We start from the raw sequence: 25,885 nt of genomic DNA, 5'->3' as shown, positions 1-25,885 counted from the left end.
AAATATTAAATTGAGGAAATGCGACAGCATTTGGCCATTAATCATCGCGAATGTTTGAAATCCAAGTTAATATTGTTTCAAATTATGTTCTACGCTAAAAATGATATTTTGTATATGTGGAATCTATACTTTAAACTTCGGAGATTAAAGCCGATGTCCCATAAAATATTCATCTTAGACTGAAGCTAATCACTGTGGAAGAAATATGATATGAAAGACAGTGCTCAGATTTAAAAATGATAAAACAAAGACGGAGAGGCCACAGTGAGACGGGTCGAGACAGAAAATCAACGGTCGAGAAAATGAGGTTGGGATGCTCTGGACCGAATAATAGAGGATGGTAGAAGTCGCTTAGCCTCCAGATCTAGGAGTATTTTCGTATTATAATCACTTACATGTCAGTAAACCAATCGAATGTTTTATAGATAGCGGTTGTTTACTCACGAAGGTTGCATAATAAATTGCAGTTATGAAGAGAGTTTAATTTAATCTTAACTAAGTTTTGCGGGTTTTGCCAAAACTCACCCCATCGGCTTAAAGTGGCGCAGGTTGTGATGCATGACGTTTAAGGGGATACTTGATTATTTTTGATTTATTGAGCTTCACCTGGGGTCTTGTTGCCGCTCCCAATTTAATTTTTTTGTCGCCGCCGAGAGGGATTTGACCTGTCGATTTGGGCGCTTTTCAGCAGAATTATACAGGAAAAAAAATGGGTAATAGGTGTATGATTTTTATGAAATAAATCCGAAATTTACTCAAGTTTGGCGTCCTGTAAAATGAATAAAATACCCAAGCGGCTTTGAAGCGTATAGAAAATACCGCAAGGAGATAAAGAAATTTGAGGCAAGAAATGTCGAAATTATTCATAGGCTTTACGTCACCGAAGGTGGAATTCGAAAGTATCATCACAGTCTTTTTATTTCTCTTGGTTATCATTTGTCAAAAGAATTTCCTTCGCCTTTGCGGGACGGTCATTTTCGATACACTTTTCAAACGGCAATACACGCATCTCTTCTAGGTTTCCTGGACGTATATATATTGCTTTATTAACTCTACTACATGGGTGACCCGTCTTTGACATTAGAAGTTAGATATATGGACATTTTTTAATTATAAATCCATGTTTCCTTAATCTCAATGGAGATGTGGATACTAATGTAGACGAAATGGATATTCGTGTAGTCATAACCAAAGACTAAAAACTGCAGAAAACGGACGGTGGTCGATTAGTTGCTTGTAATTGATCGACTATAAAGCAAACGGTCAAGACTCACCGGCTTGTCAAAAAAACTTTGGTCCCAACACGTTTATTTACAACAATAAAATCAGATTAATAGAATACTGAACGATAGTGTAAAGCAAATATAAAATATCCTCAGAAAATTGCCGAACTCAGCGTTCTGTGCAACATAATTTCCCACTCGTAAAATTACTGCCATATTTTTATTTCTAGATGCAAAACGCTGCTGCAAATTGAAAATTTTGGAAAATCACATTTAAAGATTACTTGGTTGCAACAAGTCAACATGGGGCGTCAGACAAGTGAAATAATCAATATTGACAAAGATTATTGGTAGAGAGTCTGCCAGGATTATGTTTACATTCTCACTAAGTGAAGTCGAACCGGGAAAATATAACTCGATGATTCAGCTGATCGAAAAATATGTCAATCCAAGGATCAATGAGTGTTTTGAACGCTACAATTTTCTGGAACGAGTTCCGACTGAAATGGGGAACTATTTGAGAAATTTTTTAACGAACTTCCAACACCTTATTCAAACCTGTAACTATAATGAGGTAGACCCAACGGAAAGTATCGAGGACAAAGCACTCCGAGACAAGATTGTGATGATTAAGGACCCGGTGACCCGAGAAGCCCTGCTGCGAATCGACAAGTTAACTTTGGATAAAGCCATTACATTCTGTAGGACTTCGGAGCAAAGTAAGCAGGAAGGCCTGAAGTTTCAAGACGAAGGTGCAGCCACAGATGTTAATTTCGTAAAAATCATAAGCAACGGGGAGCCAGACATGAGGTAAATGACAAAGAATTAATAATTTTGACATTGGATCGGAACAATAAAATGAAATGATAAAGCTCCTCAAACAGCGATTGATTCCTCTTAAGACTTCTTTACACGTTTCGGATATCTGAAGTATTTAATCGCTGGTAATTTGGCTTTTACTTCAAACCGCTGTAAAAAATATTATCGTAATAAAGATACTATGATCGAAACTTGCCCACCACATTATCACCAAAGCAATGAGCTTACTGAAAAAGCAGTTAATATTGGCAAATAGATCATTAAGAAAAGTTTTGATGGGACATCAGGCTATAAAGAACTTTTAATCGAATATAACAATACTCTATTAATAAACTTAGATGCATCTTCGGTTCAGATTTTACAAAGCTGAAATTTTCGATCACAGTTACTAACTCTAGATTTACAGTTAAAACTTAAGAGAGAAAACCATGTTCATGAGTGTCTCTGCGAATAAAAATCTGAAATAAAACTTCCATATTATAAATATGCTATGGGAGTAGGTAGTAATTAAACGTAATAAAGAAAAAGTTTGGCCAAGGGCGATCGTTTTTAAAAAATCTGAGGAGACTAAATCATATTAGGTCCGAAAACAGAATTCAGACAGGATTGCAATGCGAAACGCCAATCAAATTAAATTGTCTTTCATGAAATTAGAGCTCAAAATGACATCTAACAATATATGCATGACCACCACGCTTTCCTTTTGGCATTCCTCTCAGATCCCTTCGATGACGATCTTTGGCGTTCGATGTCGAGATTAAGTCTGAGAACATCTAGTGAAATATCAAGTAAAATATCAGGACTCACGATCGTGGCACAAACAAATCCAACCAGAGACGTGTATAAAACTATTATATAAAATCAAATTAATAACGGACTTTTAGAAAATTTACTCTGAAGTGTATGTCGATGATCGACGAAGAGTGCAAGCATTTTGAAACCGTATGGGAGTCCGCACCTTTTGCTCAACAAAATTTAACCGAGTTGACATGCGAGAGGAGGGGAGATATAAAACATTTGAACACAATGCAGTCTTTGCAGCTAAAAGCAATAATGCTCAGACAATAAAATGTTTTTTGCACCAAAGAGTTGGTAATTTAGCTACACAGTGTTTTGACAGAGAGGTTCATCATAGAAACAAAGAACAGAAGTGTTTTTACTGTAAGAAAGCAGGTCATCTAATAGCTGATTGTCAGCAGAAAAGGAGGAAAGAAAGCAAGGACCTTTATTGGATGCGAGAAAAGCATAGGTGATCCTCACCTGAGGGTAACAGATTGATTCAGGGAGCATTTCTGTAGAGAAAAATGCATTTTTGAAGAACCGTTACCTCCAACAAATAGGAAACCAAGTTGGGAGATGGAAACATTTTGGATGTGAAAGTAGTCGGAAAAGTTTTAGTGTGGGCCGATACAGGAAATTGCAAGATCCACACCTCCTTATCTAATGTACTTTATGTGCCGGACTTAAAGTTCAATTTGTTTTTCCTCGGATATGCGTTGGATAGAGGCTATAATATGAACTCAAGTAAGGATGGCTGTCAGTTATTGGATAAGATAAAATGGAATTTGTAAAGTTTTGCACCAAAGAACTTGCATATCTGGTAAGTGACGTTGGTGATCAGTCATAGCAGTGAAAACGTGCAATGTTAAGTGACACGAAAAGTTGTGAGTAGTACTTTCGAAACTTGGCACAATAATTATACAAATATTGAAGATCAATAATATTTCATTCGCAAATAAAGGCTTTGTGTGTGAAACATGTTTTGCTGAGAAGCAAGACATGTGGGATATAGACAAGATGGGTTATGTTATACCGTCAGGGTCTGCTGCCTTATTATTAGGGAACCGAAGTAGGCATTTTCAGATTTCGGTAAGGGTACATAGAATTGATTGGTAAATATGTGGGAGATGGGATAAGCCTTTTCAGTAAATCTACTGGCTGTTTCGCAAATTCTCTTCCTCCTCTTCGCCTCACGAAACTTGTGTGGCGACATCAAATAAATATAGCGAAAACCTCGGCCTGGGAGATCGCTGCATAGTTTCCCAAGGGAAATAATTCGCCTATCCCGCAGCCTGTCCTGTGTATGCCGTGACTTCGATGACTGTTTCAGTCATTTGTGAGCTATCAGTATACCAAACCTAATTGTTGATCGACAATGGCTGAAAATGTTACACTCTAAATTCCTCTCTCTTTGAAATGTTTACTTCAAATGACTGTTTCAACCTGAGTCGATCATTCTCCTCCTCCGGCAGTACCATTGGAATGTCCAATTGAACAAGCCCAGGAATCCTCGAATGACTTCGCCTAATGTTTTCGCTTTCGTTGTTTGCTGACTTCAAATATTCTATGGGAAGCCTTTTTATTGATCTAGTTACAGTTCTTGAAAAGTTTTTCAAGAAAAACAGATTTCGAGCTATGTTCTGTAGGGGTCAATATCTTCGGTCCCCAGGGGAAGGGAGGGGTTATCGGAACTTGTTATTTTTCTTTAATGAAGGTATTCTACATCATATATTTAGGAGATTGCCAGCCTAATCAGAAACATACTGGATATGATGTTATGCGATTAGGAAATGGATCTTCGCTGATAAAGTCAGATGAAACTAGATTATTTTAAAAGGAAAATAGTGGCATTTTGTACACTCATTAGTAGGCTATCCTTACCAAAGGACAAGAAATGGTTGCAATCAGGGGTTACTAATGTGGTCGGGAACCGTACAACCACACTGTACAAGGCAACAACATTATTACATAGAAACACAAAAGTACTGAATAAATAACGTAAAAATTAAAGGACAGAAGACTGCACAAATACTTTTTCCATCATTTTTTCTTAGAAGCTGCAACAGAGTCCACTTAAACCCGCCACAGAAAAATAAAAGAAAAATTTATAGTTAGGGGAAGAAAGGCTTTTTTGTCGCTCAAAACGAATACCGAAAATTAAATGAAACATCTTTTATTCATAAAATACACGAGGACATCCCCTGGAGTTATCTTTGGGAAACGCGTCCTAGGATATTAGTAAAAAGTGTGTCCAATTTCTTTAGGACTAGACCGTGACGTCTGATGTATTAAAAAACTAACCGTCAAGAACCGAGTGCGAAAACGAGCAAAAGAGGGATTGGGGAAAACCTCCAGAAAGAAAATTGAACGGCGAAAAAACTTTTGCAAGAACGTTTGCCAACTGACTTTACATCTACATGGGATTCGTATGATTTAAATCCGATGTCCATCGACGAATCAATCATGCACCGTATTGTCCGCAAGAATTTCTTATCCATCATTTCCTTCCAGAAACTCTGACAATTTGGCTCAATACTCGATATTAAAAATACAACCACAGATGTTCCGTCGGTCGGCTTTTGTAAAACTTTTCGCCTTTATTTCGACATCGTTCATAATTTTTTTAACTATTCAGCCACATCGTTTGTCCCTAACAAAATATTTCTCTCATAAGCTAAAAAAATCTCCCACTCAAAATCTGAAAAGCCAGTCAAGACTAAAGCAAATTTAATTAAATTCATCAAATAAAAGTCATGTCATTCGTTTTATAGAGTACGTATGGTCGGAAGACCTTATTTAATTTGTGGAATTCTTTTGGCTCTGTTGTGTTCGATTGTTCTTTTCGAAAGGGCGTTAAATCCGGGACTAAACCAGGTTCTCAATGGCTTTCTCGGTCCCCCATTCTTACTTTACAAGTGGCAAGATCTCAGCGATTTAGCTTCTTCAGATACCGGCAAAACGCCTTTTTGTAGCGTTTAATTCGCCGACTCTTAGAGCTTTCATCGTGGCCTCTTAATTCGAGGAAATTTGTTTTATCCTAACTGATGAGGAACTGAAATAATTGAAATCAACCCCATCTATATTTCTGGGAATGAAGACGTCTAAAATGGAAGGGAAAATTGAGAGGAAATAAAATGACATCGAAAGACAAATATGCAACCTGTGAGATGGGATAGTCAAGTGCATTCCTGTGTTAAGTGAAGACTATTAAAGCGAATAACACAATTAAAATTTCGCGTTTAGTAGAATGTGCTTGAACGGATTTAATTAAATTGCGATTCGACTGTTTTGGGTCGAACAATTTTATTAGTCAGGTTCAGTTTAATTTTTATGTCGAAACCACGTACTCATGAGAAAAATCGCAGAAAGCCCTAATTATGCGCGTATAGCTACTCTCCAAGTTGTAAAAGGTCCGGATATAACTAAATATTTCCTTAAATAACACCTCCTTGTCAAAATAAAAAAATACCGACATTTTTAAATATTTTAGAGTTGTAAGCTGTTTAACAAATTACTTAATTTTCGAACAAATCAATAAATAAATATAATAATAATAAGAGCGGTTAATCAAATTCATGTTATACATGATATCATTATTTTATAAATTCTATTTATTACATTTTCTTTCAAACTCTTTCTTAACCCAAGTTAGCCTCAAAAGGAAACCGCAGTAAACCTTCCCTTTCTGATTAAATCAAACTTCATATCAGATTAAGACACGCTATTAGGATTTAATGAAATCCCGTAAAATACGGATGTATAGGCAGTACACTTATCGGTATTACTTCTTAAGCTCCGGGGCAAACTCGAAAAGAGGGTTTGATTTCTTAGGCTGAGGTGAGAGAAATTAATTTTGCGATTAGCAGGGGCGTTCCTTGATCAAAATATTCGAAAAAGAGTACTGAAAAGCGCCGTCTTACGGTACAGCAATGAAAGCCATCGAGTGTAATGGGGCACCGGGTGTTTATAATGTGGTTTCCCAATTGGGGATGCGGTCTCAAACCGCATTTTCTTGGTTGGTAACTCAAAATCGTAATTAGTATTCCACGTGCGTTATTGTGTATTTATAAATAAGGACTGAGTTATGGTTTGAACAGACTCCACTCCAGAATTATGGGATATTGAAAAATGTGAAACAAATTAAATGGAAAATATTTTTCTTAACATAATCGATACGAGTACTACAATTTTTTGCAGTTACAATATGGTGTAGAAAAATGTGAACTATCATCATATACTTATGAATAAATCTCAGGAAAACTAAAAACTGCAAAATAGAACGAAACCATTCACTACCCTGCTTCAAAACAGAACTGGATTAACTGAAGGTAAATAAAGTCGAGTTTGCGCGACACAGTAATTCGGTCTGGCTCATAATTCAAACAAGAAATAAGTAGTCGGTTTGACTCAAACGAGAAGCAACGATTTGATGAAGGTTAATATAGAGAACGTATAATTCCCGAGGGACCGATTTCGTATAAGAGTAATATATTATTAATATACTGGAGTGTCGCTTGCAGAAGACTGATATCTTTTTTTCATTGTGGACCTTTCTACAAGCTTTTAGCGACCTGTAATCTCTGTATATCAAAAACCAACAAATATATACATTTCGCAAGGAAATAAAATTTAAACGAAATCACTTGCGCACTATAAATATTGAGTAATCACTCTACCGCGACTCATGTTGCAGTCAATGTGTTAGTAAAAATAGAAAAATGCGGTTTTCGCGAAAGGTGCCTACATTTTTATGGAACAGATTTCTCAATGCTCTCTTTGTTTATCACAGGTTGTTCCAGATTTTATGATTAGGGTTTCAGCAGCTGTTAGAAAACGTACTTTACAGTTACAAGACTTTAAATTTCAAGCTTTCATTTCGTGGCTTCTTCAGTTTTTTAAATATTATATTCATATTTTTTATTTACATTTATTAGTTTTCGATTCAAAATGATTCTTGAAAAATACAGAATAAATTGGTTTACGAAATGAACGCCTATTTAATCTTCATTAAATTTTTAGAGCATTTTATTAATTTAAAATTTAAATTTATCGGTAAAGGTTTCTTGTGTCTGTTTCCATTCAACTTGCCTACTAGATTAAGAAAAAACACCTAATTAAAAAAAATATTTTCTTAGACATGTTCCAAATTTCAAGCATCAAAACAGTTAAAAAAATATCTGTATGAATTCACTTTGAATCTTTATCATAAAATTAAATTCTATGTTCATTCTATATTCATTTATAGAAATTGTTACAGAAACCAAATAAAAAGATATACTGAAAATACAGGATTTTTCTTCTATACATTTGAAAAAAACTTAAAAACATGTGAATGATAAAAAAACTAAAAAGTGAAGAAGTTTCTAAATTAAATTCTAATTTGAGAAGGTCAAAAGCCAGTGCTGAACAAAACAGTTCATGGTGGTGAAACGCAGCTTAATCTCTAAGAAAATTACCGCTGCATATAGTACAAATACTATAAAAAATATAAAATTTTAACGTCCTTTATAACAGTAATGAAGAAAATTACGATATCATATACAGGAACAATCAAACTATAGACACGTTTTTCTGATAATTATTATATATATATATATATATATATATATAATATTAATTAAATATATAAGGACGTTAAAATTTCAGATTTTTATAGTGTTTATACTATATACAGTGTAATAGTTTTCTATATATGTCTCTATTACTATAGATTGCATCTGTATTTTTGCGGTGTTAACAAAGAAACTTCTATTGCTTTTGTTACCATATTTTTGTCACTTCATCTGGTTTGCTTTTGAAATTTTCGGAGGCCCAAGGCTAGCAGGGGCAAATTTAACAGAGAGACTGAAAGAATAATGTCAAGATAGCTAATCACATTATTCCCTTCGCAAAAACAGAAACGACAAACCCCGGACGATTTTCCCTTCAGCATCGTCGAATTGTCGAATTGAGGGAGTAGATTCGTATTTATTTTTTATATTGAATTTAAGGAGCGACGCCAAACATTCAAATTTTGAGTCGAAAATGAAAAAAAAAACTAATTTTCTGAAGGTTTTTATAGACAGCGTCAATGGTAGTGAAAAAGAACTAAATGAGAACTAGATGGGCACCACGCCAGCAGAAACAAAGATTTCGTGGTGCACCCCGACCGAGTGTGTAAACGTGGATAAGTGGTAAACAAGGTAGTAAATTTCCTGACTCTAGACGCGACAGCACTGAGTTTCTAGTCCGACCTGAGCTGGACTTACCGCGAAAAATGTACACTTCAACTTCTGATTTACTATAGAGCTTTCCTTTAACTTATTCTTTGCAAAGAGTTTTTAATTTTACACATGTTTGAGCAAACAGGAAAACACAACAATAAAAATTAAAACTTTTCTGGACCTAAAATTTACAAAGATATAGATTGAACGAATTAAATTTGTTGGCAAAAAAGTTTTTGGATGCATCATTTGTTGCAGTGGTAATTAAAACAAAAAGCATTTAATCTCCGTTTGTCGAAAAATGAAGAGAATAAAGTTTAAAAAAGGTAATAAAACGATAATTTGTCCCCTGTAAAGCGAACTGGAGCGTCTGCGGAAAGTCGCGATCCCGTGATAAGAAAGAGATACCATCACACCGCTATACATAACCGGACGCCGTAAAGTCGTGTTTTCAGGCTGCTCTTCCATTATAGTTATTGGGGAACTTTTAACAATTATATCCTCGTCTTTTAAAGCGAACCTTATTAGCCTTACGACCGGGGGTATAACTGATAAGGGATTATTAGTCTTCGTTTTAACGAGCTATAGATCGCTGATACCTGGCCCTATCTTCATTTGGCCTTAAGTTTGAAAAATCTGCTTGGGGAAACGGTTTTGCGTGCTAATCATTCAAAGTCTGAAATCGATATAACCGAACCCAATCTACGATTTAGGGTGTATGTAAAAAGAGAGAAAGGTTTTGTGGAAAGTCGACGTTCGGTACGGGCGACGGACAAGACCGAGCTGACGTCGTAAAAACCGTTCCAAACTTTCTCATCACAAACTTTAAATGTTTTTATTGTTGATGAGCGTTTATCTACTTTCGCAAGGGGATTTCTCCGCAGCCTTTTCTTGAAAACAGCTATCACTCAACTCTGAATAATCTCAAGAAGTCATCATAAAGGCGTTTAATTTGTACTTTCTGATTTAGGAAGACAAATTAAGGTAATATATTTCCGGATTTGTCGGAATTTTTTCACGTTGCTTGCTTTACTTGACACTATGCTTCTCTTCCCTCTGGGACACAGGTATTTGTTTCTTAATCTTAGATACCATCTTTTCGAATTACTGGGATTTGTCCTTAATTAGATTACCTGCCAAGTTTAATTTTTCATCTAATTTCTTCGGCCCGATTTTGCAATGATTTATCTTCATGCAATTTATTTCACCCCTCCTTTAAATTAACTTCGATAATCTTGATCGGACACAATTTCATTTTTAAGGCATTTTTTACAACAAAAACTTAAAGATAAATTGACTCTTTCAATATAGCAGAAGAGAGAATGTCTCCCCATAACTTACCTATTATTTGCAATTATTTTTTCAAAATGACAAAAAAATCATGTTGTATTTAAGATAATTGATTTTTAGTTAGTTGAAGAGCGAATAACCGAAATTAAGAAGTTCTAATATGGTTTCTTAATGTCTTTTTTGAACCTCTGTAAGTTGAAAGTAGCAAAGGATAAGTGTAGATTCATCTATACTAGAAAAATTCTATATGGTTTTCTGTATTTAAACATCCAGAGTCAAGTTTTGAGTAGTTGAAGAACAAAGAACCTGATTTGAGAATTTCTCATACATGTTTCTACATTTTCTTAAAGTATCCTTTTTTGAATATTTATAACTCGAAAAGGGTAAGAGATAATTTATAGTATGTGCATATTAAAACCAGCTTCCACTATTCTTTATATTTAACTGTCCAAAAATACGCAAGGTGCTACATTTAAGAAATTTATACTGCAAGTGGTTTTCATGATTTTATGAATTTAGGGGTGGAGTGCGTCTCAAACAACCTCTCTCTTTGTAACCAGAAATAGTTTCTTCTGGATCTGACCATAGGCGTGTTAGAGCAAACGCGCGAGGAAGGACATTGGCCAGCCCTCAGTTCACTCGTAATGGTTACTTGTTTTCTCTTGATCTACAGGACGTAGTGCATGAGTTAAATCGGGACGCTTGTGATATTTTAACTAAAGGTAAGCAAGACCGTCTTTGACTTTGGAAAAAATTATCAACACCATATTATGGCTGCTATATTAGAGCACTGTTTTCTTAGGAAACTGTAGATTAAGCGTGCTATCTTCTTTATTTGTTCATTTCAAACGAAACAAGCAACTTTGATATGTGGCAAGTTTAGTTGAATTGTTCTGTTTTTACCTTTTAGCGCGCTGTATATATAAACATTGCTACTAGAGATATGTTCTGTATACGATCTTAATTAGGTCATTCAGCAGGCAGATAGGTTTAAAATCGGCAGATATCAATAAAAAACTACAACTTTAAAATTTGCCTTTAAAAATGTTTACCTTTTTTCGATCTTGAACACTAATCTTGCAAACTTGTGAATAAATTCAGTTATATGCACTTTATGAAGATTCTGTATATTAAAAGTACTATACGAACTTAAAACAAAATTGACTTTAGTTCCTGTTTCTAATAGGGAATAAATTAACTATCGCATCGATCGAGAAGAGACAGCAATGCAATTCCCGAAATTAAAACCCGAAATGAGTCTTCTAATCTGTTTGATTTCCGATGGCGCAATGTAATTATAAGATACAATAACGCCTAAAGGACCTTAAGTTGTGCCTGGTGTATAAGTTATGGATTTGATAAGAATACCGTACGTGACTTTGAATAATTGTAATATTCACGGTGGCATTAAGGCGATTAAAAGTTTCCAACCGAGTTGAGTAAGCTCGGCTAATTTCCAACCGCGGCATCCTCCTTAGCTTGTCGATATTTAACAATGTAGTTTTTCTCAACTTTGAGAGTACAAGAATCACGCTCTGACGATGAGAACAAAAGCTTATTTGGAGAAGACAGGCGGCAAAATCCCACGGGATAAACTATCCAAGCCAATTCAAACAAGAAACGGTAACATATGCTGAAAGTAAATCAGACTGTGCTAATTTCATTTAAATTAGTTGGAGAATTATTGTTGAAGGGTTAATCAACATGAGACGCGACATGAATCGGGTTTCAAAATCAAGAATTTGTGCTTGTGAAAAAGTGGCGATGCTGGGAAAACTGCTCTTTGTAAAAATAGGTAAATAGTATTGCCAGAAAAGTACGGCTAAGAGTTCTAACGAACTTGTTTTTTGTCGGTGTAAAACAACGAAATCTTGCTACCGCAGTGCTTACCTCGATTGAATATTGAGCTCTTTAGAAGATATGTGGATTTAAAACAATATTAAGGACAGTGCACGGACCTTGTATACACTCCAATACCTTTATCTAATAAAGCGATAAAGGAAACGAGTCCTCGAAAGAGAAAATAGGTAAATGGCATTGTCTGGAAGCTGTAACCAGAACTGCGAAGGAAATTCCTTTTATTCAGTCGGTCTTCAGATTAAGGTGCCAGATTTTTACGTCACACTACTGCCTAAAAGCGTTAAACAAACCGAAAATGCTTTTTACAGATCTTAAGCGAGCTGAGGCGTCAATAAAGTTGTAAAGTAGACCTTAGGGACTGCTGTCGCTTGTAAATCCTCCCCGTAAACTCAGACATGTTCGGTCTCGCTCTTTCTCACATTTATAACAAATAATAACAACCCATACATTTTATGTCATTCGTTCGGGAAGCGAATGCCGAGAACTGACTTGCTTTTCGTATTTATGAATACGAAATCCGTTTGTTGTGTATAGGGTTTGCTTCGAAGGAAATGAAATTCATGACGGAGTTGTTTAATTGTTTTTCATTCCCTTTGTTCTTCACTAAGTGATCCATTGAGAAATCATGCCAGATGACCAAGCTTCAGATGCTTATAGTAGGGAAACGTCTTAGATTTGGGGCTAGAGTTACCACTGAAGATCCGGTTTATTAAAGGGTAGCAATATTTAAAAAATTGTACCTTAAAAAGGGCCTATCTAATTTAAAGACTCGTTTCAGGCATAGTAGCGATCTAGCTATTTCTCTCAACTGCAAACAAATGAGCTCAATCTCTTAGTTAAAAAAAATATATTGAGAATCGAAAAAGAAAAGCATAGAAGGGTTTTTCAGGCAATAAAAATCAGCCATGTAATCTCAAAATTGCTGAAAAAGTAATTTTCAAATTTTTTTTTTCCCAAAATACCGAACATGAAAGGAGATCCAATCTCAAGATCCAGACCTAAGTGTTAATATTAATATCCCAATCCCAATCCCGAAAATGTGTGGAATAACCAACAAGTTTGGAATTAGAGACAGCATTTAGATCGGCTGCTCCTTGGCAATAAAAATACATTCACAGCTAGGTGATTTCATTTTGAATGAATCCGTGGGTGTTATAAAGATGAATGTTTGCACATCAAAGAGATTCTTCTTTTTTTAATACTAGTATTTATTTTTATATCCTGTTTAGATTTAATTACTAAACTGACATGTCCTAATCTAGCAGATTATCGGTAGTAGCCTTTCATAATATTTTAAAATATTTATTACAATCCTTCAAAGTTCGGGATTCCATCCCAGCATCCCCGAATAACCAATTTTGGTACAGGAATCCTAAAAATAAATACCGATTTCAAACATTAAATTCTAAATTAAAATTTGATATCAAAATAATGAAACGACATATAATGATTTTTTTGTCTATTTGCACATCTTGGGTAATGTTGGTAATAAGCAAATTATTGCCTCTGGTACCAGTGCTTCTTACCTCCTATTTTACTTTTATTTTTACTTACCTAAACAAAAGCCTGGCTGATACATACGAAACCTTACATACAACGTCATTTTACCCCGTATAGACTTGTTTAATTCTATTTTACCGGTCGAGATATTCCTAACGTTAACGTACATAGGCAATTTTAGTGCTTATTAATTAATAAAGTCCGCAGCTACAAATAAGTACGCGGCTTAAAAAGAGCTTAACTTTTACATACTCTTTTGTTAATTAATTTCGTTGTTTGTTCCCAATGTTACCGGGAAAATTAGAAACCGCAGAAGGATATTAGTCTGTTCAAATTAGATTAATTTGTTTACAATAGAGAGGAGCCACGCTTCGTTTAGTACTGATATCATTTGTTCGCCTGAAAAGTTCCATTTATGATTATCAATTGGAAGGTTTGTAATTAGAAACATTCTAATGCTTAAAATTGAATTGTTCATAAAACTCGCATATCGCAACGAATCCATATTTGGGTGCTTTGTGATACGCGAAACTCCGCGAGCACTCCAAAGGTATTATTTGAACACTGATGGTATTACAGATCAGACTAATCCTCATCCGGATGTTTCCTGCATTTATGTTTAATCTTCCCTTCGTCAAGAGAGTCCCATTATAATTACTGTCGAATATTTGAGCTCATCATAGCAGAAATAACGGATCGAACTAAAAGAATTTGACATAAACCATGGCCCTACCGCAAGTTATTTAGAACTAAATCCACATAATACAGCGCCTTAAATGAGTGGTCTTAGTTAAAATTCATTCGCTTTATGACCGAGGGCAAAATTTCTTTGATCTTAGCGTTGATGTAGTAAAAGTTTAAGGGGTAAAAATTCATTAAAACTGAAAGAAAAATAAATAAGGGCGCCAAAAGCTCCTGAAATGAGTTTAGCTCATTAAAAATACATAGAACACCTTGTGTGCTAAACTTGTTTTACTTAATGTTCGTTTGTTTGTCCAGGAATTAGGCGGCTGGTCAAAAAAATTTTCAAACAGTACTTACTTTGTAACTTCCCAAGTTCTTAACTGAGCAGGCGAATTTCACATTTCTCCCTGCTGCCACTGTGATGTTTTCAATGACATCGGTGAATTCTGGTTCTTCAGTCACAACTGAAAATTAAAATATATATGTTATGAAGGCAATTAAACAAGGATTTTATTAAAATGGTATACGTATTTGATAAAAGAGAATATCAGGCTATTTAACGATTGGAATGGATTGTCAAGTATGTCGTGAAAAATTGACATACACATAGGGTGTTGCAAAAAAGTAGGCTAATCTGTTAATAATATATTCCTTGAAAGAAAAAAGTATAATATGTACAGTATTGGCCATAAATATAACATAGCAACTTTCCATAAATTAATCTTTTTAAATCCCTTTACTTTTTCCAGACCATTTCTTTATATTTGTTACAATAGATATTGATAACAAAGCCGATGTTTACTCTTTCATTGGTTAAATTCCGTTTCATAGAATTTTTTTTTTTATCGTTGACTGGTCAAAAAGATAGCAACTTCTGCTCCTTCAACATTATATTTTACTTCAGTTGTAAAATTTGGTATACCTAGTGTGCAAATGATTTAGTTGTACCGTGCAATAGTTGTTAAAACAATGGATCGACGTAAAACAATTCCAGAAGATTTAAGGAAGATTGTAATTGAACGATTCAATAATAGTGAAAAACCTATAACAATTAGTCAAAATTTGGGTAAAAATAAGTGAGTAATTTCTCTAATTATTGCACAATATAAAAGTACAGGTACCATTGGCCCGAGACCGATCCCTGAGAGACTAAAAGTTACCTCAGAAAACCGCCGCCATGACATCTATTTACGATTAAACCGAAAATGACAAGAAGTTGAAAATATTTTTAAAAAATAGTACATATCGAAGTTAACTTAACTCCAAATTTTCAAATTTATATTACTTTTAGATCCTAGTAAATTTTTAATGAACGTATTAGGTGAATAACCTTGTATAGAGACATTTTAAAAGAACATCTAATGCCATATACAGGGTGATTCATTGGGAATGGGACATGGCGAAACCCGAGATAGGGGACACCAAAATATGACGATTGGACGCAACATGCCTTATATCAATGTTGCGCGTTTCAGAGTTACAGGGTGTTAAAAGTTAAAATTTTATTTTAAAATTCCTTAATAACTTTTTGTGTTTTCATAGCATCAACACCAAAATCGGTGTACTTAGGTTTTGTAAGATGCCAAATAAGGATTTTGATCTAATTTTTACGAAATGTCTAGAGGGCGCTAGTTACAACCCACCGCTTCGATATATTTGGTCATATTTTTTTATGAGTGCAACTAAGGTCAAATTTTATTCAATGTATTGAAAGAGCGTTTATTTTTACGCAAAAAAGGTATTCTTATTCAATTCCGATATCTCTCTTCGTTTACGAGATTTTTACCTATAAGCTAATTCGTGTCGTGCCATTTCAAATCCTCAAAAAGGGAGGTGGCTTTTTTTTTTCTCTCCAAGTACGCCAACATTTAAACAATGTTTTTCCACATCGATGGATCGGTCGTGGAAGTGAATTTCCGTGGCCTGCGAGAAGTCCAGACCTCAACCCATTGGACTTCTCAATATGGTCAAGTATGAAAGCAATTGTATACAAAGGGACAATTAATACTCGCGAAGAATTATGCAAAAAAATTCAACAAGCAGCTGATGAAATTAAGAAGAACGTCGATATGCAATTTAGAATAAAAAGATCTTTGAGAAAAAGTTTAGTAAAGTGCATTGAGGTGGAAGGTTGTCATTTTGAACATTTGCTTAAATAAAACTTATTTTTCATTTGTTAATGGCTTTTCATTTGTTTAATGCGGCAAAATATTTATTTGAAAATTAATAAAACCGAGTTGAAATGGAAGGACACGAATTAGCTTATAGGTAAAAATCTCGTAAACGAAGAGAGATATCGGAATTGAATAAGAATACCTTTTTTGCGTAAAAATAAACGCTCTTTCAATACGTTGAATAAAATTTGACCTTAGTTGCACTCATAAAAAAATATGACCAAATATATCGAAGCGGTGGGTTGTAACTAGCGCCCTCTAGACATTTCGTAAAAATTAGATCAAAATCCTTATTTGGCATCTTACAAAACCTAAGTACACCGATTTTGGTGTTGATGCTATGAAAACACAAAAAGTTATTAAGGAATTTTAAAATAAAATTTTAACTTTTAACACCCTGTAACTCTGAAACGCGCAACATTGATATAAGGCATGTTGTGTCCAATCGTCATATTTTGGTGTCCCCTATCTCGGGTTTCGCCATGTCCCATTCCCAATGAATCACCCTGTATAGATGAAAAAATGCCCCTGGAATCGAATTTTCAGCAAGACAATGATCCCAAGCATTCGTCGAAGCTCGTTGAGAAATGGTTAGAAGATGAAAAAATTGCCGTTCTGCTTTGGCTATCTCAAATCCCAGATCTAAATCCAATAGAGAACATGTGGGAGTTTGTTGACTCGAAGATTCGTGACAGAAATGATACAAAAGTAGTTGATTTATTCCTTGCATCGGAGAACGTTTGGGGACAAATCAATGAAGACTATATTAATAAATTAAATCTGTCAATGCCCAAGAGATGTGAGGCTGTAATTAAACAAAAGGTTACTATACTAAATATTAACTAAATATGGAATTTGATTCTATTTCCTACAATTTGTGTTATAGAAAATCTACAGAAATGTAAAAATTGCTATCTTTTTGACCAGCTAAAAATGAAATAAATTTTTTAATGCCTTTTTGTATTATTTTTTATTATGTTTTCTTTTAGTATCTCAAACAAAATGTTAAATAATCGTTGAAGAAAATACATATTGAGTTCTCAAAATGACATTTCCAGTTTTATTTCAGTTTTTTAAAAGTTGTATTTATGGCCAATACTGTATTTATAACACAATTTCTCATCTTAGAGCTTTGGTTCGAGATATAGGTCATTTGAAATACAAGGCGTCAAAAATTCAAATAATCTTATATTATCTGTTAAAGGATGACCATTGACCCTCTCAACTTTTTTGTTCCTAATGATTTTCCAAAATAATTTGTTTGCCCAAACCATTTATTTTAGGTCGTTGGATGCATCCTAAAAATTTTCGATAGTTCTTGGTGTTGAATAAACATTAAAGTTAGTGCTCTGCTACTCCTGGAAATGTTCGAAAATATATTTTTAAAGTAATTTTTTAAAACATTTTTGTCACGCTCTGAAAAAAGCTTCCTATCAGTTTTCTTGTGACAAAGCAATTTTTCATATATGCACAGAAAATGTGAAGTGTTACTACCTACACATTTTTTGCACCACGTTTTCAATAAGCTATCGAGCTCTAATTTCAATTTTTCTTTGAAGTAGAGAAAAAACACAAAAAATCACTTACACAATAAATACTTTTTTTAATTTAGTTTATAAGTGATTGGCTTGTAGTTAAAAAAGTTCGGGGGTCAGGGGGTATTTTTCCAATATGTTTCTTTCCCACATACTTTTTTAATTTTTAAAACAGGTATGAGATTCTTATAAAATTGTCTAAAACTTTCCCCATTTAACCGACTCTGCAGCTTTTATGGTAAAGGGAGAGATCCGCATATAGGTAGAACCGATTTGCGACACACTGTATAGAAATAAAAAAATAAATTTAAAATCGATGGGCACTGTATCTGCTAAAATTGCACATTCTCTTTGACATATTAAATTTGGAATCCAACGGGAAAGTCAAATATAACGAGGACTATTTGTCAAGCAGAGAGCGCAAAATGGCGGCGTATTTGACGGTTTTAAAATATTCACTAGAGTAAAGTTACACCAATATCGCCGGTTTACAATACCTCAGCCCTGTTTGATCGTTGTACTATTTCAATTTGTAAAGCTGTATTGCTGCTACTTTTTTCGATGGAATTAAATCAATCCGGTTTAAACCGTAATTTTGCCATTCACTCACACTTTCCCGTCTGGAATTACTGTTGTATCTAATTAAATATTCGATTTGTTCCAAAGGAAAATAATATTTTATTGCGCGCCAATTATGAAGTCAATTTATCGCGCACTTTCAAGAGTTTCAAAGGCAGAAATCTGCTAAAAAGTCAAAAATAAGACTTACAAAACGGGATTTCTTCTAAACGTGTTGCGAATTATTTCATTTTTTGATGGGGCAAATTCGCACCTCAATTTTGGATTATACAGACATTAAATTTTCAGGAGTAAATTGACACCACCAGTTTATGAATCAACTGCAGTCGAACAAGGTAATGCTTTGTTTTATTATGGTTGCGATTCGCTTTCGGATCAAAACGAATAGTTTTCTAGTAAAACTGCGAACATTTTAGTGCAAACTAAGTAAATTGTGTTCAAGTAGTTGCAACAATGGGGAGGGAAAATATTACCCGTCGTTGTTTCGGGGCGACTAGGCCGAATTAATTGTTTCTAATTTTATTTTCATCTTTCCGACATCTCGTTGATTTTAAAACGTAGACAAGATTTCATTCAGCTATCGTGATTTTACATGCGGAGAGATTATTATTTATTTAACCTGTCAGGATATTAAGCCCGAAGCAGAAAGGGGGTAGAAAATAATAAGTCAGCTAAGGGTTCTAATTTCTATCGCAACCCCAGATAGAAAAAAGGGATTTTAATATAAAGACCTGGATATTCCACAGACCTGAAATTAAATAAACTTAATTGATGGGACCAAATTTAATAAAAATAAAGCACGAGCAAAGCGGACCCTACAATTTCGAGTGAAATTCCTGTTTTCCTTTGATCCCAGGCGAGACTTTGCGGATTTGTTTCCGAACAAAAACCTAAGTGTGATAATTAGGGATGAGAGACGTAAATGTAAGAAGGGCTTAAAGAAATTCCGTGGAGGTTAAATCTTTACTTCCCCTAGCGCCCGGTTAAAATAAAGGTTTCAGTTTCAAATACGTGCCTAACATAAACCAGAACCTCACCCTCGGTATTTAAATTTTAAAACCTTAATTATTTGCTATACTTTACCTCTCGCTTCTTGAATTCTTCAGAAGAAGTTACTCTGTAATTAGGATTTAACTCACTGAATTTTTAAACTATCTATAGTAGGCAACCCTCCACACAATTCATGTTAACACCAGTAGTTACATACGTTCCACCTGCTGGCATTCCTAATAGCTCTCCCATTGATCAATAGAAATTATATCACTTACGACACATTGTCCCAAATCGTTAATTATACTCCGTTATTGATAATGTGTTTCTATAAATCGGTTAAACCGTTTTACATCCATTTGCGATATTCCATACTGGTCTATCAAACAAACGTATCATTTACATTTTAACTCGATTTCTTTGGGTATTGTTGAAATAAGCTGATGATCTAACGAGCTTTCGCAGGTAAACGATGTAAACGAACACGAGATCGGGCCTTTTTTGTTTGTAGGGAGAATCAGCCATTGATTTTGTACGATAAAATTCATATTTGTGCATCCTAGATATACTATCTGTTTTACATCAACTACTGCGACGAGATATTTTTTGTCTCATATTGATTACCACACTTTGCAATAGAGATTTCACCATTAAAAAATGAATTATATTTTAAATTTGCATTATATATATATATTTATATTCATTAAATGAGACCAATTATTTTATCATTTTATGTATTTTATTTATATCATCCAAGATTTACATTATAAAGTTCTGGATAGATTTATTCTGCGTGTTTATTGTTATGCTGTCTCCAAAAAAATCAGGCTTTTTTCAGTAAAATCGCCAAAATGGTATTTTGTGAAAAATTAAACAGAACACGAAAAGCGATAGCGAGCCTCCCGTCACGTGCCAGCAACGAGTCGGCATCATAATCGGTAAGCTATTCCTGGATTTTCTCAGAAACGTGAGAAAGAATAAATACGACAGCGACGGATATTACAATGTTTCAATAAATCTTCGAATCCGTTACAATACCATGTATGAAAATAAGTCAATACAAAATAAGCCAATTTGATCTTCATGCGAGTCAAACTCAAAAACTTTGGGAATATCTTAATCAGTAGTAGATCAGTTGTAGATCTGTTTGAAGCGTGAAACTAGTTTTTCGAATACCCAACTTTTCTCCCGTTTAACCAAGTCTAAATCTATTACCATTGACGACCATTGACTTAGGCTGCACATCCTTATCGTGGACACACACGGTATATCCTGCTGCCAACCGTAATTCAGAAAGTGTTAAGTCTAATTGGATATAGAATAGTTAATTCTATGTTATGAAAAGGTCCTGTGAAGTTCGCTTTCGATTTCAAATTATGCACGTTGAACCAATACTAGAAGAAATACAACTGAAAAAAACGTAGAAGTGACTTTTAGGAGGAACAAAAAATTGGGAGAAAAGAAACATTGTTTCAATCTCAAGAAGGATTTCCAGTTAGATGTAAAGCCAGATGATTTGATAAGTTTTCGTACCAGTCGAAGTGAAAAAAGAATACGTGGTGTAGCATTTTATTAAGCAAAAATTGCCGGAGGTGTGTGAATGCAAATAAACGCGGCAAAAATTCAGAAGCGAAGCGAATTAACCGGCCGCAAGATTTCTTCTGGGTGAAGAACTACGATTCCGGTTGCCGTAACAGCACCTCAACCGCGGGCAATGCGTATATGAAGGTGGCTGATTGTAAAACGATTTCATAACGAGTATAAAAATATCGATAACATGTAAATTGAACATCGGCCCGGAATATGAATCGAATGAAATGAACGAGCGCTGAATCGCGCTTTATTGGCTGCGAGCTGCTGGGGGAGTCAGCCCAGTGATAAAACGTCTGCTCGTGCTAACAGTGCGTTTTACTACCGAGGGACTTGTGCAATTCATGTTACGGGTTAATTCAACCACTTCTAAAGTGCCGTCGACAAGCCGCTTCGCCCATTATCTCTTAGTCAAGTCTCTTAGGGACCTTCAGCGCGACTACTCTTACGTTTATTAAATGCTATTTACTTTCTGCAAATATTTTGCATCAATCTCCCCGTCCCCTTTCCAGGGCTTTACCTAAGATTAGCTTCACAAAAGATTTCATCGTAATGCAATTGAATTTATAGGTTTTGGTCTTACGGCTCCGGTCTATTGGCCACATCTTTCAACAAGCAGACGCCGCTAACCCTAAAACATTGTCCCGACTTAAAGCCCGAGCTCTCAGTTTATTTGCAGCATTAACGGTTTTCATTCAGGGATTAAACATATACAAATTAGATATCCAACAGTTGTTGTGAACGCTTTTTGCGCAGGGACAAAGCCAGAAAAGAGTCGTCTTATAGAATATTCTCCGGCCACAGCTATTTGAAATAAATTCTCGTTTCTCTGATAGTGTCCATTGCCCTTTACTTGAAAGGCCAGTAACACTTTATTTACGGAAATTACTTTTTAGACTATTAAAGAAAATTGAATCTTGATTACTTTAGTTCTAGAACCTCGTCCATAATTAATTCTTTTAATAACAGTACTTTACAATCATTTCTATTTTTTAGAACTCTTTAAAACTCTATCTCTGGCCAAATAAATGCCGCTTGACATGTACTCCGGCAAGGGACCCTAGAACATGCCTTATATTGAAATAAATTTAATGTCCTCCTTATTCCCCCAACGAAATAAGAGAAACTTGTGGATTCGCCGTCCGAAATCCGGAATTAGAGGAATATTGCAGAATGCATGTCAATTTGCTGGCAGTGTCAGCGCAATAGCATTCTTGTGCTAACGAAAGTGCCTTCAACTTGAAATTGTATTTTAAGTTCGACCAGAATTTGGTCTGTGTTGCATAAATCTATGTCAATGTGACTTTAATATACATGCAGGTCTAAAATTAGATATCAGACATGTACTTTTTTGAATATGAATGCATGATTTATATGACAACAAGTAAAATAGGAAAATCTTTTATCCAATAAAAATATTTATTTGTAAATACAGTGTAATGAAAAATTTGTCAAACTGCATTTGCCAGCATCTCCAAAATCTCATTCGGTTCAATATAAGGTCTGCATCAGTTGTTTAGATTGAAAAATAACACCCCGAAAATTTTCGAAATTATGCTGTACCTTTTCAAATTTCCGATATCTTGGAAATCTGTAGAGTAATAGCCATAAAAATGATCTTTAATGCAAATAGGATTCCTATCAAAACAGTCCAAATCTGATTACTTTGCACTATGTACAAGGAGTCTACAGACATATAAGAAAATGTCGTATTTCAACACCGTCTCGTGCCATTTTTTATTACGCATCAAAGAACGATATATCAAGAATTTCTGCGTGCGTCTCGTATTATAACAGCAGAACATAATATAGTTCCATCAAACGTATGAGAAATAAATCGCGACTATGTTACAGAGATTTATCAAGACACAGACAAGTAGTGGAAGTGGGGAATTGAAGGGATGCCTCGATGTTTCGGAAGTGTAGTACGGTGGTATACGACGTTATTATCTGGTACCTTGTTGTGGGAAGGTGCTACGAGACAGGGTTGCATGTCTGTACCCGGTTCTACATGTTTACATGTACTCGTACTATACGGAGAATTATAGCTGGATAATTGTGGATAAGTTTTAAGTTAATTTTTGACATACAGGGTGTCGATTTAGTATGAGGAAGTCCAATATCTCAGCAAACATGTAATTTAGAAGAAAAAGTTTCATATAAAAGTTTTGAGTACATAAAAGGTACGTATTTTAAAATTATTTTCAAGTCTACAGGATCGGCCATAAACGAGGGGTAATAAAAAAATCGTTTTTTTTAAATGGAACCCCACTAATTTTTTGCCATTTTATGATTTCTCATTAAATTTTAAGTTCAGTTTATATAAGGTACTCTTAACTTTAAAATTTACCGTTTCCGAATTATTCAGGAAAATTTGAAAATTTTGGCAGCTGCAAGGTCCCACGAAAATTGTTGCTGTGCCCTAACCGTTGAGAATTTCGAAATCGATCTTCTGGAGCTTCAAAAGGACTTAATAAGCTATGTTTTGATGTATTTTAATTTGAGAAAAGCTCTTCCACAATCACCGAAATATGCCTCCGATATTGCATTATTTGAAATGTCAATAACTTGCTTATTTTAAATAGAATGCCCCAATTTTCTCAACGGCATCGTGTTCAGAATTAAAAAATCTTCAAATTTTGTTAACATTACCCTATCCCTAAACGCAGCCGTTTCTGAGTTCTCTAAAATTGTCCCCTTTTGGCTTCTAGATATTTTGATAGTCGCATCGGTGATGTCAACAACTGTCTGTTGACAACATTCTGTGCAAAATTTTTCCACAAAATATGCAACAACTGAAAAAGTCATATATTTTTGAAAACTGAACACTGTGAATTTTGTTTGTTGTTTGTTGAAAAATGTTGTCAACAGACAGTTGTTGACGTAACCGATGCGACTATCAAAACATCTAGAAGCCAAAAGGGGACAATTTTAGAGAACTCAGAAACGGCTGCGTTTAGGGATAGGGTAATGTTAACAAAATTTGTAGATTTTTTAATTCTGAACACGATGCCGTTGAGAAAATTGGGGCATTCCATTTAAAATAAGCAAGTTATTGATGTTTCAAATAATGCAATATCGGAGGCATATTTCGGTGATTGTGGAAGAGCTTTTCTCAAATTAAAATACATCAAAACATAGCTTATTAAGTCCTTTTGGAGATCCAGAAGACCGATTTCGAAATTCTCAACGGTTAGGGCACAGCAACAATTTTCGTGGGACCTTGCAGCTGCCAAAATTTTCAAATTTTCCTGAATAATTCGGAAACGGTAAATTTTAAAGTTAAGAGTACCTTATATAAACTGAACTTAAAATTTAATGAGAAATCATAAAATGGCAAAAAATTAGTGGGGTTCCATTTAAAAAAAACGATTTTTTTATTACCCCTCGTTTATGGCGGATCCTGTAGACTTGAAAATAATTTTAAAATACGTACCTTTTACGTACTCAAAACTTTTGTATGAAACTTTTTCTTCTAAATTACATATTTGCTGAGATATTGGACTTCTTCACACTAAATTGCCACCCTGTATATTGCTTACATAACATTAAAAGTAAAGTTTTGGCCCATATACAATTGTATTTTTTTTCGATATATTTAAACAATATACAAAAACCTTCGCCACATTTCACTTTATAGTAGGGATATATTTAAACTTATCTATAGCAGGATGTATTTCCGCTTGTGCTCAAAGCTTCAGGGGTTCATTTTCAAAACTGTCAATCCTGTTAGTTTAGGATATTACGGGATATGTTTGCATAACTTTATTAATTAACCAAAGTCCGTGCCGAATTAGGATATTTTCGACGCTGGTTTTGTTTTAGGGCCAACAGGGAACTGTGTAGAAATAACAGTCTCCCTATAATGTTATTTCACTAGAGTCTTTGCCTAAGAAAATATTTCTTTGAAATAATCTTCGCAAATAAGCAAAACAAAAATTCTCATTTTGTTCATGCATATCCAGTGTTTCTTACATAAAATTCCGAATTCCCGTCCACGCTGTGTTTTGATTTCTGCTCTTCCTTGATATGTCCGTATATCATAAGATCAAAAAACATATCTAGAAGCCGAAGTGCTACGTAGGAAAGTTGCAAATCAGCTGTGTGTTTACGTCCCGAGAAGACGTGTGAAAGTACATGAATATAAATATGCACGATAGTTGTTAGGTAAAGTATTTTTTTACATAAGTCAATGTTTTTCAAAGTGCTTGAGGAATATTTGCTTAAAGTCAACCCCGCAAAGATCAAGAGTCAATAAGGATGTTGACATCTCATATTTCCTTGCGGGGCAATATTAAAGACAGCTTATCGGTGACTTACTTTTTCAGTTTTTTTCAGAAGAATGTCACGTTTTCATTTTAATGTTCTCTTCAAGTTCTTTGGTTGAATGTGATTAAGAGTGACACCACTGAAAAAGTAGAGTTTTTAAAATTTCATTTTAAAACTGATCACCTCCATTAATTTTTCTCACAAAAAAATTCTATCTGCCGCGTGGTTACGATTCACATTTTGTTGTCAGAATCTTCAGAGTGGTAATTTTTCTTGGGTCAGGATCCCTTTTTCCACGGAACTTTTTCGTCGCACGTTACTAATCTTGTGTTTACCGAAGCTTGAAATCCCTGTTTAATTTTACAAGATTCTCACCCGCTTGCATTCTT

At 34.6% G+C, this 25,885-nt stretch overlaps 1 protein-coding gene across 4 annotated transcripts in view; it reads right to left on the bottom strand.

Annotated features, from left to right (window-relative positions):
• Positions 1-25,885, bottom strand: part of LOC136417265 (neurotrimin-like) — a 118,566-nt gene that overhangs the window by 43,853 nt on the left and 48,828 nt on the right. For all 4 annotated transcript variants that reach the window (XM_066402880.1, XM_066402881.1, XM_066402877.1 and 1 more), the window contains exon 2: positions 14,717-14,823. In XM_066402880.1, coding sequence (XP_066258977.1) covers positions 14,717-14,823 — 107 coding nt within the window. The remainder of the gene's footprint in view (positions 1-14,716; positions 14,824-25,885) is intronic.

This window comes from Euwallacea similis, chromosome 27 (genome assembly GCF_039881205.1).
Source record: "Euwallacea similis isolate ESF13 chromosome 27, ESF131.1, whole genome shotgun sequence".
Lineage (NCBI taxonomy): Eukaryota > Metazoa > Arthropoda > Insecta > Coleoptera > Curculionidae > Euwallacea > Euwallacea similis.
This window is presented reverse-complemented; position numbering and strand designations above follow the sequence as displayed.